At 36.8% G+C, this 12,985-nt stretch overlaps 1 protein-coding gene across 11 annotated transcripts in view; it reads right to left on the reverse strand.

The window, feature by feature from the left end:
• Positions 1-10,239: 10,239 nt before the first annotated feature.
• ncam1a (neural cell adhesion molecule 1a) overlaps positions 10,240-12,985 on the reverse strand; it is a 249,772-nt gene continuing 247,026 nt past the window's right edge. For all 11 annotated transcript variants that reach the window (XM_005725345.1, XM_005725341.1, XM_013908873.1 and 8 more), the window contains one exon: positions 10,240-10,887. In XM_005725345.1, the coding sequence (XP_005725402.1) occupies positions 10,767-10,887 (121 nt within the window). In that variant the 3' untranslated portion in view covers positions 10,240-10,766. The remainder of the gene's footprint in view (positions 10,888-12,985) is intronic.

Below are 12,985 nucleotides of genomic sequence, written 5' to 3' on the forward strand. Positions count from 1 at the left end.
TACCGCATTGTCCTTAAGGGTCCTCCTTAAGGTCAGATCACTCCAAGAGCAGAGTATGATAGTCAGCAAGGTCAGGGCTTTCCTTCATCCAGATTTCTTGACCAATTCCACCTTTCTCAAAAGTTTGTGTAGTTGTGGAAGAGGATGTAAAACAGGGTTCAGTTTTATACAATGGGTTAAGTAACGCAAATCTATTTCAGACTTAAAGGAAAAAAAGCTCTTGACTTTAGATTCATCTGAGTTAATATGCCCAGAGTGGAACAAATTGAGGTAGCATGGAAGATTAAGGTCAGAGGAAATACTGCACGTCTTCACGCACGAAGAATCGAAGAACAGATAAATCAGCTACTGAAGAACAGTTTACAGTTGTCAAACACATGGTTTAATTGGAGGCATTTGGATATGTTTTCATAAAAGAGCAGAGCAGGTCGATATCATAGAAATTGCATGCTTGTGGTCATTGCACACAAAGCGATGCGGGTAGAGTTCTTTAGATTGTTGGTGGATGGAACGGATCTATGTAGGGCTTTTCTATTTTTGTTGAGCACTTTAAGCATTTTACTGTACAAGGCACACCCACACACACCTACGCATACACAGTGCTTTAGCTATTTTACACACATGAACTGATAACACACGAGGGGCATTTATTGCACTTCCCCATCATATCTTTTTCTCAGGACATCCATCCATCCATCCATCCATCCATCTATCCTTCCATCCATCCATCCATCCATCCATCCATCCATCCCCAATCCAATGTAATCATTCTTTTGGAAATCTGTATTGTCCAGTTCCAGTTTTGTGTTAACAATACGTGGCCTGCAGTGCTTTTCAGATCTTCAGTGATCTTCATTAAACCAAACCAGAGAATCAAAGATTGTCTTGGTTACACTTTTCCTAGACATTCCAGACAACAAACACATCGGAGGAGAATAAAACGAAATAAAACAAATTAAAATAAATCGGCTTCGTCAAGCGAGATGGTGAGAAGGAGGGGGGGGTGCAATAATTGCAGTTGTTTCATGTGTGTACCTGTTGTGTCAACCCCCTTCATCCTCTGTCTGTCTGTTCTGTGACCAGAGGACGAGAGTGGACAACAATACTGCCAGCTGCGGCCACAAGCTGTGAGCAAAAGCCATTCATTTAAAAGGAGTTTTTGTTCAGCTTAAGAAGTGAAGTGGGAAGTTATTTCTTTGAAGAAGCCCCCTTCTGAAGATTTGCTGATAAAAAACCGAAGGTTCTGTAATTTGCCGGAACTCCTGTTGCATTCCTGTGAAAGGTCCAGTACACTAAGAGAATACCAAAACAGGAAAAGAAAATAGGCAGTCTGATTTTCTGTAAAAAGTATGTGAACACACTGAAAATTTTCTACATATATGTGTGACTTTAAAAACAAATCAACAAACTACCCAAATTACATTATTTTCTACATACATATTTTTAAGTTTAGTTATCACTTATGGTTAGTGATAAGCCCCTTGATGACTGCACTTTCTGTATTTAAAAATGCTTATAAGGAGTCTTGAAATTGAGATAAAAAGCAGAAGTCTGTGAAGTTGAATTATTAATGTACTATAAGCTGGGTCAGTGCCAAATACCAAAGCACAATAACACTAATCCTCTTGTAATAATGGAATTCAGCCACAAAAGAAAAAGAAAAAAGTACAACACTGTGTAGGAATGGTGCTTTTCATTTATGTACAAATATTAACTTAAACAACGATTTGCAAAATGTAGATTTTCTTTTAAAATCTAAACTTTTGTGTTATTATTGGCCTCATTTCACCTTTACACATAAAAAACCTATTTATTAATATATCAAACACAGAATAGTTGTGTAACACAAAACTATTGTTATTATTATCATTATTATTATTAAATTTCAGCCCTGCTGCAAAAAAATGCAAAACCAAACATAATACTAGGAAAATAAGCTCATGTAGAGGAAAATATAAATGTCGTCTATACATAAAGAGTTCATAGCAAAAAGAGAAAGTTGCTGAAAGAGATCTGGAAAGCTCTTTGGGTCGTTTGTCATTTTTTCTTTTTAGCATGTTATTTTCCCAGTGTCAGAGTATCAGTCACGCTTTATTCCCCAGTGCAAAAAAACTGATAAAAACTGATTATTTGTGCACAATGTATCCATGTCTGCATATCAAACATCTTTTGTGCCAGCTGTCTGTCTGCTGAATGCTACTAAAAAACAAAATAAAGAAATAAAGTTTACAAGATCTTACTGTAAAGAATGGCTTTTTTCCCTTCCAGCATGCGTGCATACTGGAAGCGACTTACGGCAGTACAAATAACGTTAAATGATGAAATCTGTTGTCCATCTACTGTATATTCTGCTACTTTACTCAGCTCCTAGAATATTGTATTTTGATTTGGTTTGGCCAAATTCAAAGACTGAAATAAATAAAAATATAAAGATTACCTCACATCTAAACAAATAAAAAAATACTTTTTCCTGCTTTTAAACATTTTACGATTACTCAAGAATGAAATAAAAACTGAATTTTGGAGAACTCTTCTTTTCTTTTTCTTTCCCCCCCCAATTGTTGATTCCTATTTGTTACTATTTAACTCAAAAGATTAATTAAACAGATGCCTATTGCCCTGTACTGCCTTCTCAGAAGCACATCTAAACCAAAAGTACTCGATGTCCATCCAAAAATTATAGCACAATAAAAACAGGTTCTTCTTGGTTAAAGATTGGCTTAAAAATGTAGATGACTCTTCACAAGGAAAGTTTGGGAGAAGGGAGGGGGAATTGTATGAGAAGAAAAGTTCTTGGCATGGTGGCCACAGTGTGTGAGTTTGTGTGCGTGTGTGTCTATGCGCGTGTGTCTGTGTGTGCTATGATGTAACACTGATGTGATTTAGAGGTTGGGAAGCAGAGATGAAGCAGAGTGTTCTGGATAGGAATTCATGGCTGGCTGACCCTGTGCTGAGGCAAAAGGAACAAGACAGGAACAGCCTGGAAATGAGAAGACCAAAACGTGGCTCTGCATGACAAAAAACAAATACGTCTCAAAAATCTGAAAGGAAAGCTATGAGAAAAGAGAGAGAGAATCTGCTGTGCAAACATCTGCTTCTGTATATTTCAAGAACAAACCGAGGCTCAGTGTCTGGTACATTCAGACTGCATTCTAATCTGCTCAACAAAGCTGACTATGATGAGAAGCGTGGCCTTCTGTTTCATCAAATCATTCCATCTCCAGTGAATACATTTGATTGCTTACAACAATTTACAGGCTTTTATTTTGGAAAATTATTCTATCGTTTGGCACAAAATATTACCGGCATTCTGTTTGGGAACATTATATTGATGCTTATGCCGAGGGTGGGCTCCAAGGCAGTTCAAAGACCCAGATCGTGCTCAAATCGCTACAGCAGACAGGCACTGTCAGAAGCAATCAGGGAAACATTTGAACACTTTCAGACGCTTCTCACATATATGCGCATATCTGAATGTGAAATTTCTTGTTTCTTGTGGTTAATTTCTGTTTGCACTTTAGAATAAATCGAAATTAGTCACACGCAGAAAAATGCCAGGAAATCTCACAAAGAGAGAAGAAGCTGATTGCTCTGACTCTGTGTGGCAAGTGAGTTCACTGTGAAATTGTGCCTTAAATCACAGAGACACCAGGTATCCTAACAATAAACTCTTCTATAAAGAACCAGAAGGAAAAAGTTCCTAAGGTTTGTAAGGAAATTACCCCAAAAATGGGTTGTTGATGACCACTATTCAATTTCTCAAGCTTATACGGTAAGATGTTTATGTGCTCAGTCTTTAGTGTTAACTCATTTGCTGTCCCCATCTCAGTTCAACACAGGCCCGAGTATCTTCATGCACGCTCAATCATCCAGGTAGACCTTTTACAATGTGTGGTCATCTCCACAGTTGTATATTTTCTCACTTGTGCCATTCGGACAGCAATTAATGCTTAAAACATGCTGCAAATGGAAACTTTGACAATGACAAAAGGTAGACAAAAATCTACATAAATGACTCAACCACTTTACTAATTAACTCATTACCACACGTTGACTAATGTCCTCTCTAAACAAGAGATAGGTGTGGTGTGTACCAATCAGCTTAACACATGGCTTCACTATTATAAGGCTGTGTGTGCGCGACAGCAGAATTAAATGTGTGTTCAGACAGGTAGTAGCCACGAGGTTAGGCTATGTGCTTGTAGTTGGTTATCTGTGTATGGGATCAATCCCAGGCCAACAAAAACCACACTGGACCATTGTTATAGAAAGGGGGGAGGGACAGAGCCCTTGAAAAGCACCCTAATCTGGTGAGTGCAAAGTTGAGCAGATGAGTGGAATGATCTCTACAGAAAAGGAGAAATGGGATGATATGGAGCTTTGAAGAGTCATATTACTTATGTAGCTGATACTTGGTTCTGATAAACCGCATAAAAATGGGACCTGCATACTGCTGTGAATCACAGCTCCACAACTTTGTTTAAATGCTCTTTTTTACTAGGGTGTAACTAGCGCTTCCACAGAGCACAAATAATCTAGTACAAGTAAACTTGTACTAGACTTGTGTGTGTGTGTACACACACACACACACACACACACACACACACACACACACACACACACACACACACATATATATTAGGGTAGTTAAACATACCTCAAGTGTAAAATACAAAAACAGCTCAACTTCACATCTTTTACCAGTCTAACATAAACCTCATTAGTGTTAGTGAACTGATTTTATTTACAGCGATTTGTATTCCTTCAACAGTGCTTCAACATTTCTGATTTAAAAACAATCTAATCATGTATTGATTGCTTTTGCTCAACATTTCTTGAGTTAGCCTGCCACCTTTTGGAAAACATAGGATCATTTAATATCCATAAGAACTACTGAGGAAAGTCTGATTATTTAGACGGCAAGGGTCTAATTAGTCCCACAAGCATTCATTAAAATGTGTCTGCTGTTAATTTAGTACTAAAATGGAACAGAGTTTAACATTAGATGTTCTATTGTTGTCAGAAATCGACAATATCTAGTTATTTAGTTTATAAAGACATTAGCAGATAATAGAGTAATATTATGTTAATTACAGAAAATAATGTAGTGTCACTAATCTTGTAAACTAAATCATCCTGTGATTTAATTGTTTAGCGTCAGGTCCATTTTCAAGCTTGGGAGCATACTGCTCTCTAATGGTCATTATAGAGAACTGCATAGGGTCTGATGCAGTGTATAAATGTATGTCAATGGATATTTCTTCTTGTAACAAGAAGTTTATCAGCATGAGTGTTTCATACGTCAAAGAGGAGAAGAAAAAGAAAAAAAATACTAATGTTTCTGTTTCATCCATGTAAAAACTCCCAGCTAATATAAGGTGTTAAGTAAAAATGCTGTTTTTATGTTCATAAATGAGTGGATATTTCTTTTTAGGTAAAAAATAAAACAAACCCAAAAAACAAACATTAGTAATGTAAGCAATTTAAAGAGGTGGCAAACTGAATTTTAAGGTCATACTCTGTAAATGTATTTTATTTACTCAACATTTATGTTCTGTTAATCCACTATTTAACATGTGACAAGTCTAGTATATAAACATACAGTATTTAAAAATATTAATACTTTAACACAAATATTCACTTTATATGTTATATATTAAATATAATTAATAATTAATATAATTATTTACAACAACAAAAAGCTTCATTTTTCTTTTTTTTTAAGTCTAGGTAAGTGTTTTGAAATCAGTTGCAGTAGTAGTGAATTTCTTGACCATGAACATGGCATCTGGCTACAATAATGGTTTGCATTTTTGCCTTACAAGTCAAATATCCCCAGTCTGATGCTTGGAGAAGACGCAGATCCCTCTGTGGCTGCGTCAAGAAAGGGCATCGTAAAAAAACATTCCCAGCGTAAACACGCGGAACCATCTGCTGTGGCGATCCCTTATATATCTAGTTATTTTTTCCTACTATGAAAATACTTTAATACAATTCTCAGAATGTTTAATAAGAATAAAATTCAAGGTACTGTCGCTGAATAGCCACATTTTCCTTCTTTAAAAGATCAAAAGAAATTTTGCTCGATAAATTATTGCCTTAAAATATAGGCCACTGCTTTGAAGGTATTTACCTTCAAATAATGAACGTGATAACTAATCTTAACTGTAGCTTTCAGTCTTCTTTGACAAATATTTGACTAACAGATATCACCGGTGAACTTTTCTAGGTTACTTACATAAAGAACAATTTTTTCATTGCAAGTTTTCTGAAATGCATGTTTAAATATGCAAACGAGGTAGTAAGCATCCCATCATGCGTGTCTGCACAATTCTTGGTATGAAAGAAAAAACCTTAACAAGATGCATTTTTCCTTTAATTTTATTGAACACAAAATTTCCGGCAGAATGCAAGGTCAGAATGTTCTTTTTGCCTCAGTTAGTATTCAGTATTTACAATTGCGACAGTGGGCAGACAGACAGAAGAGTGGCAGCCTACAGATTTTTTTTACCTGCAGCATAGAGCTGATGTTTACACACACACACACACACACACACACACACACACAAAGCATAAGAAAAAAAAGAATGGGGAGCTCTGGATCAAAGAGAGTGACCAGTGTTGGCAGTGGAAGCTGAAGGCTCCTGTCTGACTGAATAGGAAGAAGTTTGGGGTTAGACATTTGTGTGCAGGGGATTTATTCTATTCTCTGTGAGATAGAGAACCTTGAAAGGATGCTTTTCATCTTTTTGAAAACCTGAAAAACTCCTCGAGTAGAACTAGATGTCTTTATTCTTACTGAATCAAGTGGTGGAGTCAAAGGAAAAATCCAAGGCTGCTTCTGTGTCGTTCTTGTATTTTTGAGGCTTTGAACAAAGGCCTCTGGCTCACCTGATGTGACTTCACAAATGAATTTTAGGAGGTGTGACTGGAGTGGAAAAAGTTTTCATGTACAATACTTTCACAGGGGAAACAGTGAGGTTTGGTCATGAGACCGCACCCTTTTAAAAAAAATTACAATTCAGAGCTGTGCAAGGAAATCACGTTTCTTTTGAAGCAAAATTGCGCAAACAGGACAAAGTTACACAACACAGGGTCAATACAATTCATTAAGCCATAAATAGTTTTTACATAGCAAAAGTGATTACGTAGTAGTATCCTTCTAATATATGTTGCATGCTTGCTTTAGACAAATGTGTTTCAAATATTATAGAGAATGTGAGACCTGAGCGTCAATGTGCCTTGTACTCCAATGTCAGTGTTTTCGAAACATCTTTGTAATATGGTTTGCCCCCCAGTTCAGTTTATTACAGTTTTGACTTGTATTAGTTATGACAAGAGGTTAACTATAAAGATCTACACCACGTGTGTATTTAGGCATTTAAAATTTCCATTTATTATGACAGAAGTGATGACCAAACATAAATACTGTATACAAGACCAAATTATAATAAACCAGAATTCTCCTTCAGCAAGGACACTGCAAGCACTCATAATAACACAATGATACAGCCATTTAAGACTTATATGAGACAACAAAGCTCGGCTTAATTAACAAATCAAATGCAGTAAATGAAAAAGCAAATCAGCAGGGAAATGGAGATGTGAAATGTTTAATGCAGACACTGAAAGAAACTGATCGCATGCCAACATTTTCATATTTAAAGGCACTGTGTCTTTCCAGTTTGCTGCTGTCAGACTTCTGTACATCGGTGTTGCTAATTCTGTCGCATACTATCAGCTACATGTTTCACAAGCTATTTCAACTCTATGACAAAGGACTCAATGGCTTCACACATTCAGTGTACTAGCTTGCAGCCTAAAGTAGGAGGAACACTGTACAAAAAAAGGTCACACATAGTCTCATTACCTTTCAAATCCATAGCAGTGTGGAAAAAAATGTTTTCGGTGAACTTCTAAACATATGACGAGATCTTTCATTTCCAAGGATACGTTTAATTCCTGCTTAAAAGAGGCCAAGTTCGTTAAGATTTGCTGAAAAGGTTAGAGTGTACATTCATTTCAAGTCACTAATCCAGGTTTTTAATCACATTTTTCTTTAGAAATCCTTACGGTCTGTGACAGATTGGATATTTTTATTGGTTTAAAAAAATCTGTGAATTTAGGCGTTTTCAGACCCACTGCTGCAGATGTATAAAATCAAGCATCTTGGCCACAAAGTCTGGTTTTAGAAACATTTGTGAAAAAATGGGTCATTCTAAAGCGCTCACTCAATTTGAACGTGGTACTGTAATAGGATGCCACCGTTGCAACAAGTCAGTTTGCGAAATTTCTTCCCTTTCCCCCAATGAGCTGTAAGTGGTATTACAAAGTGGAAAGGTTTAGCAACCACAGCCACTCAGCCATGACTTGGCAGACCCTATGAAGTTATAGAGCAGAGTGGCTGAGTGCTGAGACGCATAGAGTGTAAATGCTGCCAATGCTCTGCTGACTCAATAACTGCAGAATTTAAAACCTCCTCTGGCATTAACGCAAAATCTGTGCACCGGGAGCTTTATGGTATGGGTTTCTATGCACAAGCAGCTTATGTCTTTGTACTGTACATGCTCACAAATTTCTGTAATGATCAGAGAATGGTTGATATTAGGTTTCCTAATAGAAAGAAGCAGTTACAATTATAGACTGGTTACACAAAAAGCTCAAGATGATCACTTAACCAACTCATCTACAAACTTTCGGACATTTTTAATAAAGTTTCCAGCAACTAGACTTTGTTGGTAAATGCAGTGGTAACACAAGCTCACACTGAGTGCAGCTGTGGTGCAAGTGTAAAAACAACAGCTGAGACGATTAGACGGTTAAATCACTGACAGGTAAGCGAATCTAAACAAGCTGAGCTTTTGAATCTCCCGGTGAGTGATGGAGGTTAGCCCAGTCAAGACAAATCGGTGTCAAATATTCAACAACCCTAAGCTAAAGTTCAAACAAACAAACTGAACTGAACACATCTGGCCTCTGATTCACATTTAAGCCCAAAGCTGTCATGTAAACAGCTGGTCAAGAATGCTTAAAGGAGACCTCTAGAAAGAGACTTTGAGGTGACAGCATGTGAGAGAAAAGGAGGTAAAGGTAAATTTCCTCCATTAATCTAAAAAAGTTAATGGGTTTGTGTTGTTATATACTGCTTCCAAGGTAAACTCACAAGGACTAAAACTAATGGTTTGCTGTAATCAAACAGTGAGACCAAAAATTATACACAGGAAGTTGCATTATTTTCAATGTAAGGTAGAGAGCAGACAGTGTCAAATATTAGTTGCAGATCTATCTATATAGCTTAATTTACCGAAGTACTACCCAGAAGAAATAGTGGCCATAAGTCAGATTTCCATTATTTACATCCTGTAGCATCCCATTTCATTGGTCCCATTTATTTAATATATAATCAATGATCAATCCGTCTATTACATTTGGTCACATGTTAACTTGCTTGAGCTGGTGAAGAGCGAAAACAGTATTAATAAATGACTAGTGGGTTTTAGGATACTGATGATATCGAGTATGTAACAGAAGTTTTCACCAAATTCAGACAAAAATAAGGTAGCAATTCTTCTTTGAAACAAGACTTCATCCAGCCTTGAAAGCTGGACTTTAAGAGATGTAATCACTGCAAAGAAACACATTTGTACTCTTCGGTATTCTTCACTGTCACCACTTAATTTAAACCCAACTTGTCTCCTGAAACTTAAGTTTATATACACTTAATAAGCAACATAATAGGTTGCACAAATACATTCTGTTAAAATGTATGCATGATCACCTTCTCTGTATTTTACCCCAAACGTGTTGATGCGTGTAATTCAAATAATGCACTGTTTATAGACTTGCCCTTAACTCTGAGCAAATCTATAAAATCATTTGTAAGCATGCATTAGCTACGTGTCTTGTAAAAAACCATTAGATTGCTGTATATAAATGTCATTTTTAGGACAACAGGGTTGAAACCAATTAATAGTAGTACTAGCATGATACATTTTTCACTGCTGTTTTCTTTCATTTATCATGGCTTAGGATACATCTGGACCAGAAACACACAGAGACAACAAAAAAAAAGTCTGAATATGAACCAAATGACAGCAACACATACAGAAATACAGTAAACTTGCAAAATCAGGCATGCTAATGTTCTAATCTCTAGCACTGGAAATAACACATAAAAAAAACCAAAAAAGCAAGTTAACCGCAAAATAATCAAAAAAAAAAAAAAACCAAAAAAAAAAAAAAAAGACCCATTTTTTCATAATGCATTACCATGATGATGACCATACTGCATAAAGAATAGTAGCATCGGTAATGTACATGACTTACATGTGTGTACATCATGAAGGCAGTAATCAGTGAAGTAAAGCTACAGTCCAACCATGTTTATCTACAGGAAAATGTCAATTCTTCTCCGCTGATCAATTTAATATTAAGTCAAAGAAAGAAGGTGAATTACAAGAGATCTATTTTTTTCTGTGACAAATAAACAGGTAAACTTATGTAAAGGAACTAAGGCAAGTGCATGAGGTCTTTACATATTCCTGGTCAGAAGACACTGCAGAAAGAGAAAGAGACCAATGGTTTTCTTTTTTCTAATTTTTTTTTCAGTTGCTTCTTGTTGGTTTTTCTAATGCAACGGGGTGGTGTGTGAAATTGCTTTGAGGTTTCAGTGACTGTGACCAACCCCTTTTAACCTTAAAACCCAACAACCCGAACCCTCCCAACCCTACGTGCCCTCTTCTTCTTGCTGCTCACGGGCAAGAAGATTACGCTTTACTTTCGTTGCCATTCATCTGAGGAGCCTCGTTGGGAACTGTCTTCACTTCGGCTGTGGCATTCTTCACCTCCGCCTCGCCTTTAGTGCTATCATCCTTCACAGTCTTACCACTACAGGCACAAATGTAAGAATGAGAGAGACACAGAAAGACAAAAAGAGAGGAGATTCTGTTAGCAGCAAATCACTAAGTCTCTCTTTCACAGCTAAACGGTCTGTTCTGAGCTGCCTTTTGTATCATTTTTCAAAGAAAGAAGGGAGGGGGAAATTGGGGGAAAACATGCAAGATGCTTTGAGGGAATTTGTTTTCCCTCCTGGAACTGAATGCATTTCACACATAATGGGATCAAGCTCACTATCCTAGCCAGACATCAAATAAGAGTACATGGATGTCACAGCTACTTTCAAGGAACAATGAATGCTGATGTGGAATGAGACAGGGCTGGTACAGTAGGCACAATGGATGAGGGAATGAAAGACTGAGGCATAACCTACAACACAAACTACAATTCACAAGAGGATTACATGCCATCTGGACTGAGCTGAGATACAATGGAAAGAGACTTTTGGGCCATACATCATTTAAGTTGAAAACTTTCTGGTGTTCTCGGCTCGGATTTTTCTTTTTTAAGGGCATTGCTTTTATGTCTTCTGTACCATGCTCCTACTGTGCCTTAGAAAAATAAGGCAGGGACAGTGCAATATATAAGATCTGTAAATATATCTAAACCTGACCGCCTTCTTAGATGTCATCTTATAAATTTTTGGTGTCAACTCCTTTAAATATGGTGTAATTATTCATACAAACTGTAAAGCTCCACTAGCATCCCCCAGTGGCTGAACTGCTTATTACATAACACAATTAAGTTTTTGCTGAGCAGTCACTCAGAATGTACAAAAAGGTAAACACAGCCTGTATCCTCTTGGGCTAATAAATGCTGTCAGCAGGATGTGAGATTATGAAAAAAAAATGTTTGCAGACTTGACACTTTTCTCCCCCCAGTGTTCCAAGAAGGAGAACTTTTTTAATGTAATAATATAAATGCACATTACAGGAATTTACATTTTATTTGTGTCCTGGGGGGATGACCAAAAGCTTCAGGGAAATGTTCAGTTTAAATTCATGTTACTGTTAGTTTTCAAGAGTTATGGGGATGGGAAACTGTGAATGGTGCAGATGAGGCTGTTGGATGCTTTGAGTTCTTTTGGCTCAGGTTCAACAGTCTTAAACTGCACAGGGAATCTTTCTTTTAGCTATTTTTGCAATTCAATTTTTTAACTGAATTGCAACAGTTTATAAAAATTTTTTCGGTCTGTTAGAAAAAAGTCAGCTGGACGTTGCTTTAAACCCTCTCTGGAGCTCTCTTCACTGAGTCAGTGTCCGATTGAAGTTCGGTCCTGTTTTCTGTCTCTTTTTATCCCTGGGCATCTTTTTATGATTCATTCAGTTGTTCCATTTTTGTTACCAATGAAAATATACCGACAACTCCTGGAGAACAAAAAGCATCTTTTCTTGTTTGTGTTTGTGGAATCAAGACTTATTTTCCCCCAAAGAGATTTATTATGTTGTAGAAGCCAGAACTGCATTGTGAAATCAATTTATAAAGTATTTTCCCCTTCCCGAGTTTTCATTTTCTTGCACAGTTCGCACACTTACATGCTCATCAAAAACCTAAAACCAAAACATAATATTAGACAAAGACAACCCGAGTAAGTCCAGGATATAGTATTTTAATGATGCTTTCATGTATTACCTTGTTTTATGTGAAAAATGTAATTTTGGCCCTTTGTTAAATCCTGAATTAACTTTGATTAAATAAATTTTTTGGAAAGCTGAGTTCAATTTCACTAGCTACACCCAGGAAAGATTACTGCCAGACCTGTTGGATCCAGCGTGTCTGTGTGACTGTGTCTTAAAAAAATAGGGTCAGCTAAAAAAAAATAATCTCAAAAGGCAACACCTCATGCCACAATCTAAAGAAAAACAGCTGAGAAACAAAGTCATTGACATCTATCGGTTTGGAAAGGGTTAAAAAGCCATTTCTAAGGTTTTGGGACTCCAGAGAACCACAGTGAGAGCCATTGTCCACAATGGAGACAACATAACAGAATCCCAGGACTGGCTGGACAACCAAAATAGGGTCACAAAAGAACCCAGAATAACATCTTGAAGAGTTAAGTTCAGTCTTCACGATTAAACAAATAAAAAAA

This window comes from Pundamilia nyererei, unplaced genomic scaffold, assembly GCF_000239375.1.
Source record: "Pundamilia nyererei isolate P.nyererei 1_Seehausen unplaced genomic scaffold, PunNye1.0 scaffold00015, whole genome shotgun sequence".
Taxonomy (NCBI): domain Eukaryota; kingdom Metazoa; phylum Chordata; class Actinopteri; order Cichliformes; family Cichlidae; genus Pundamilia; species Pundamilia nyererei.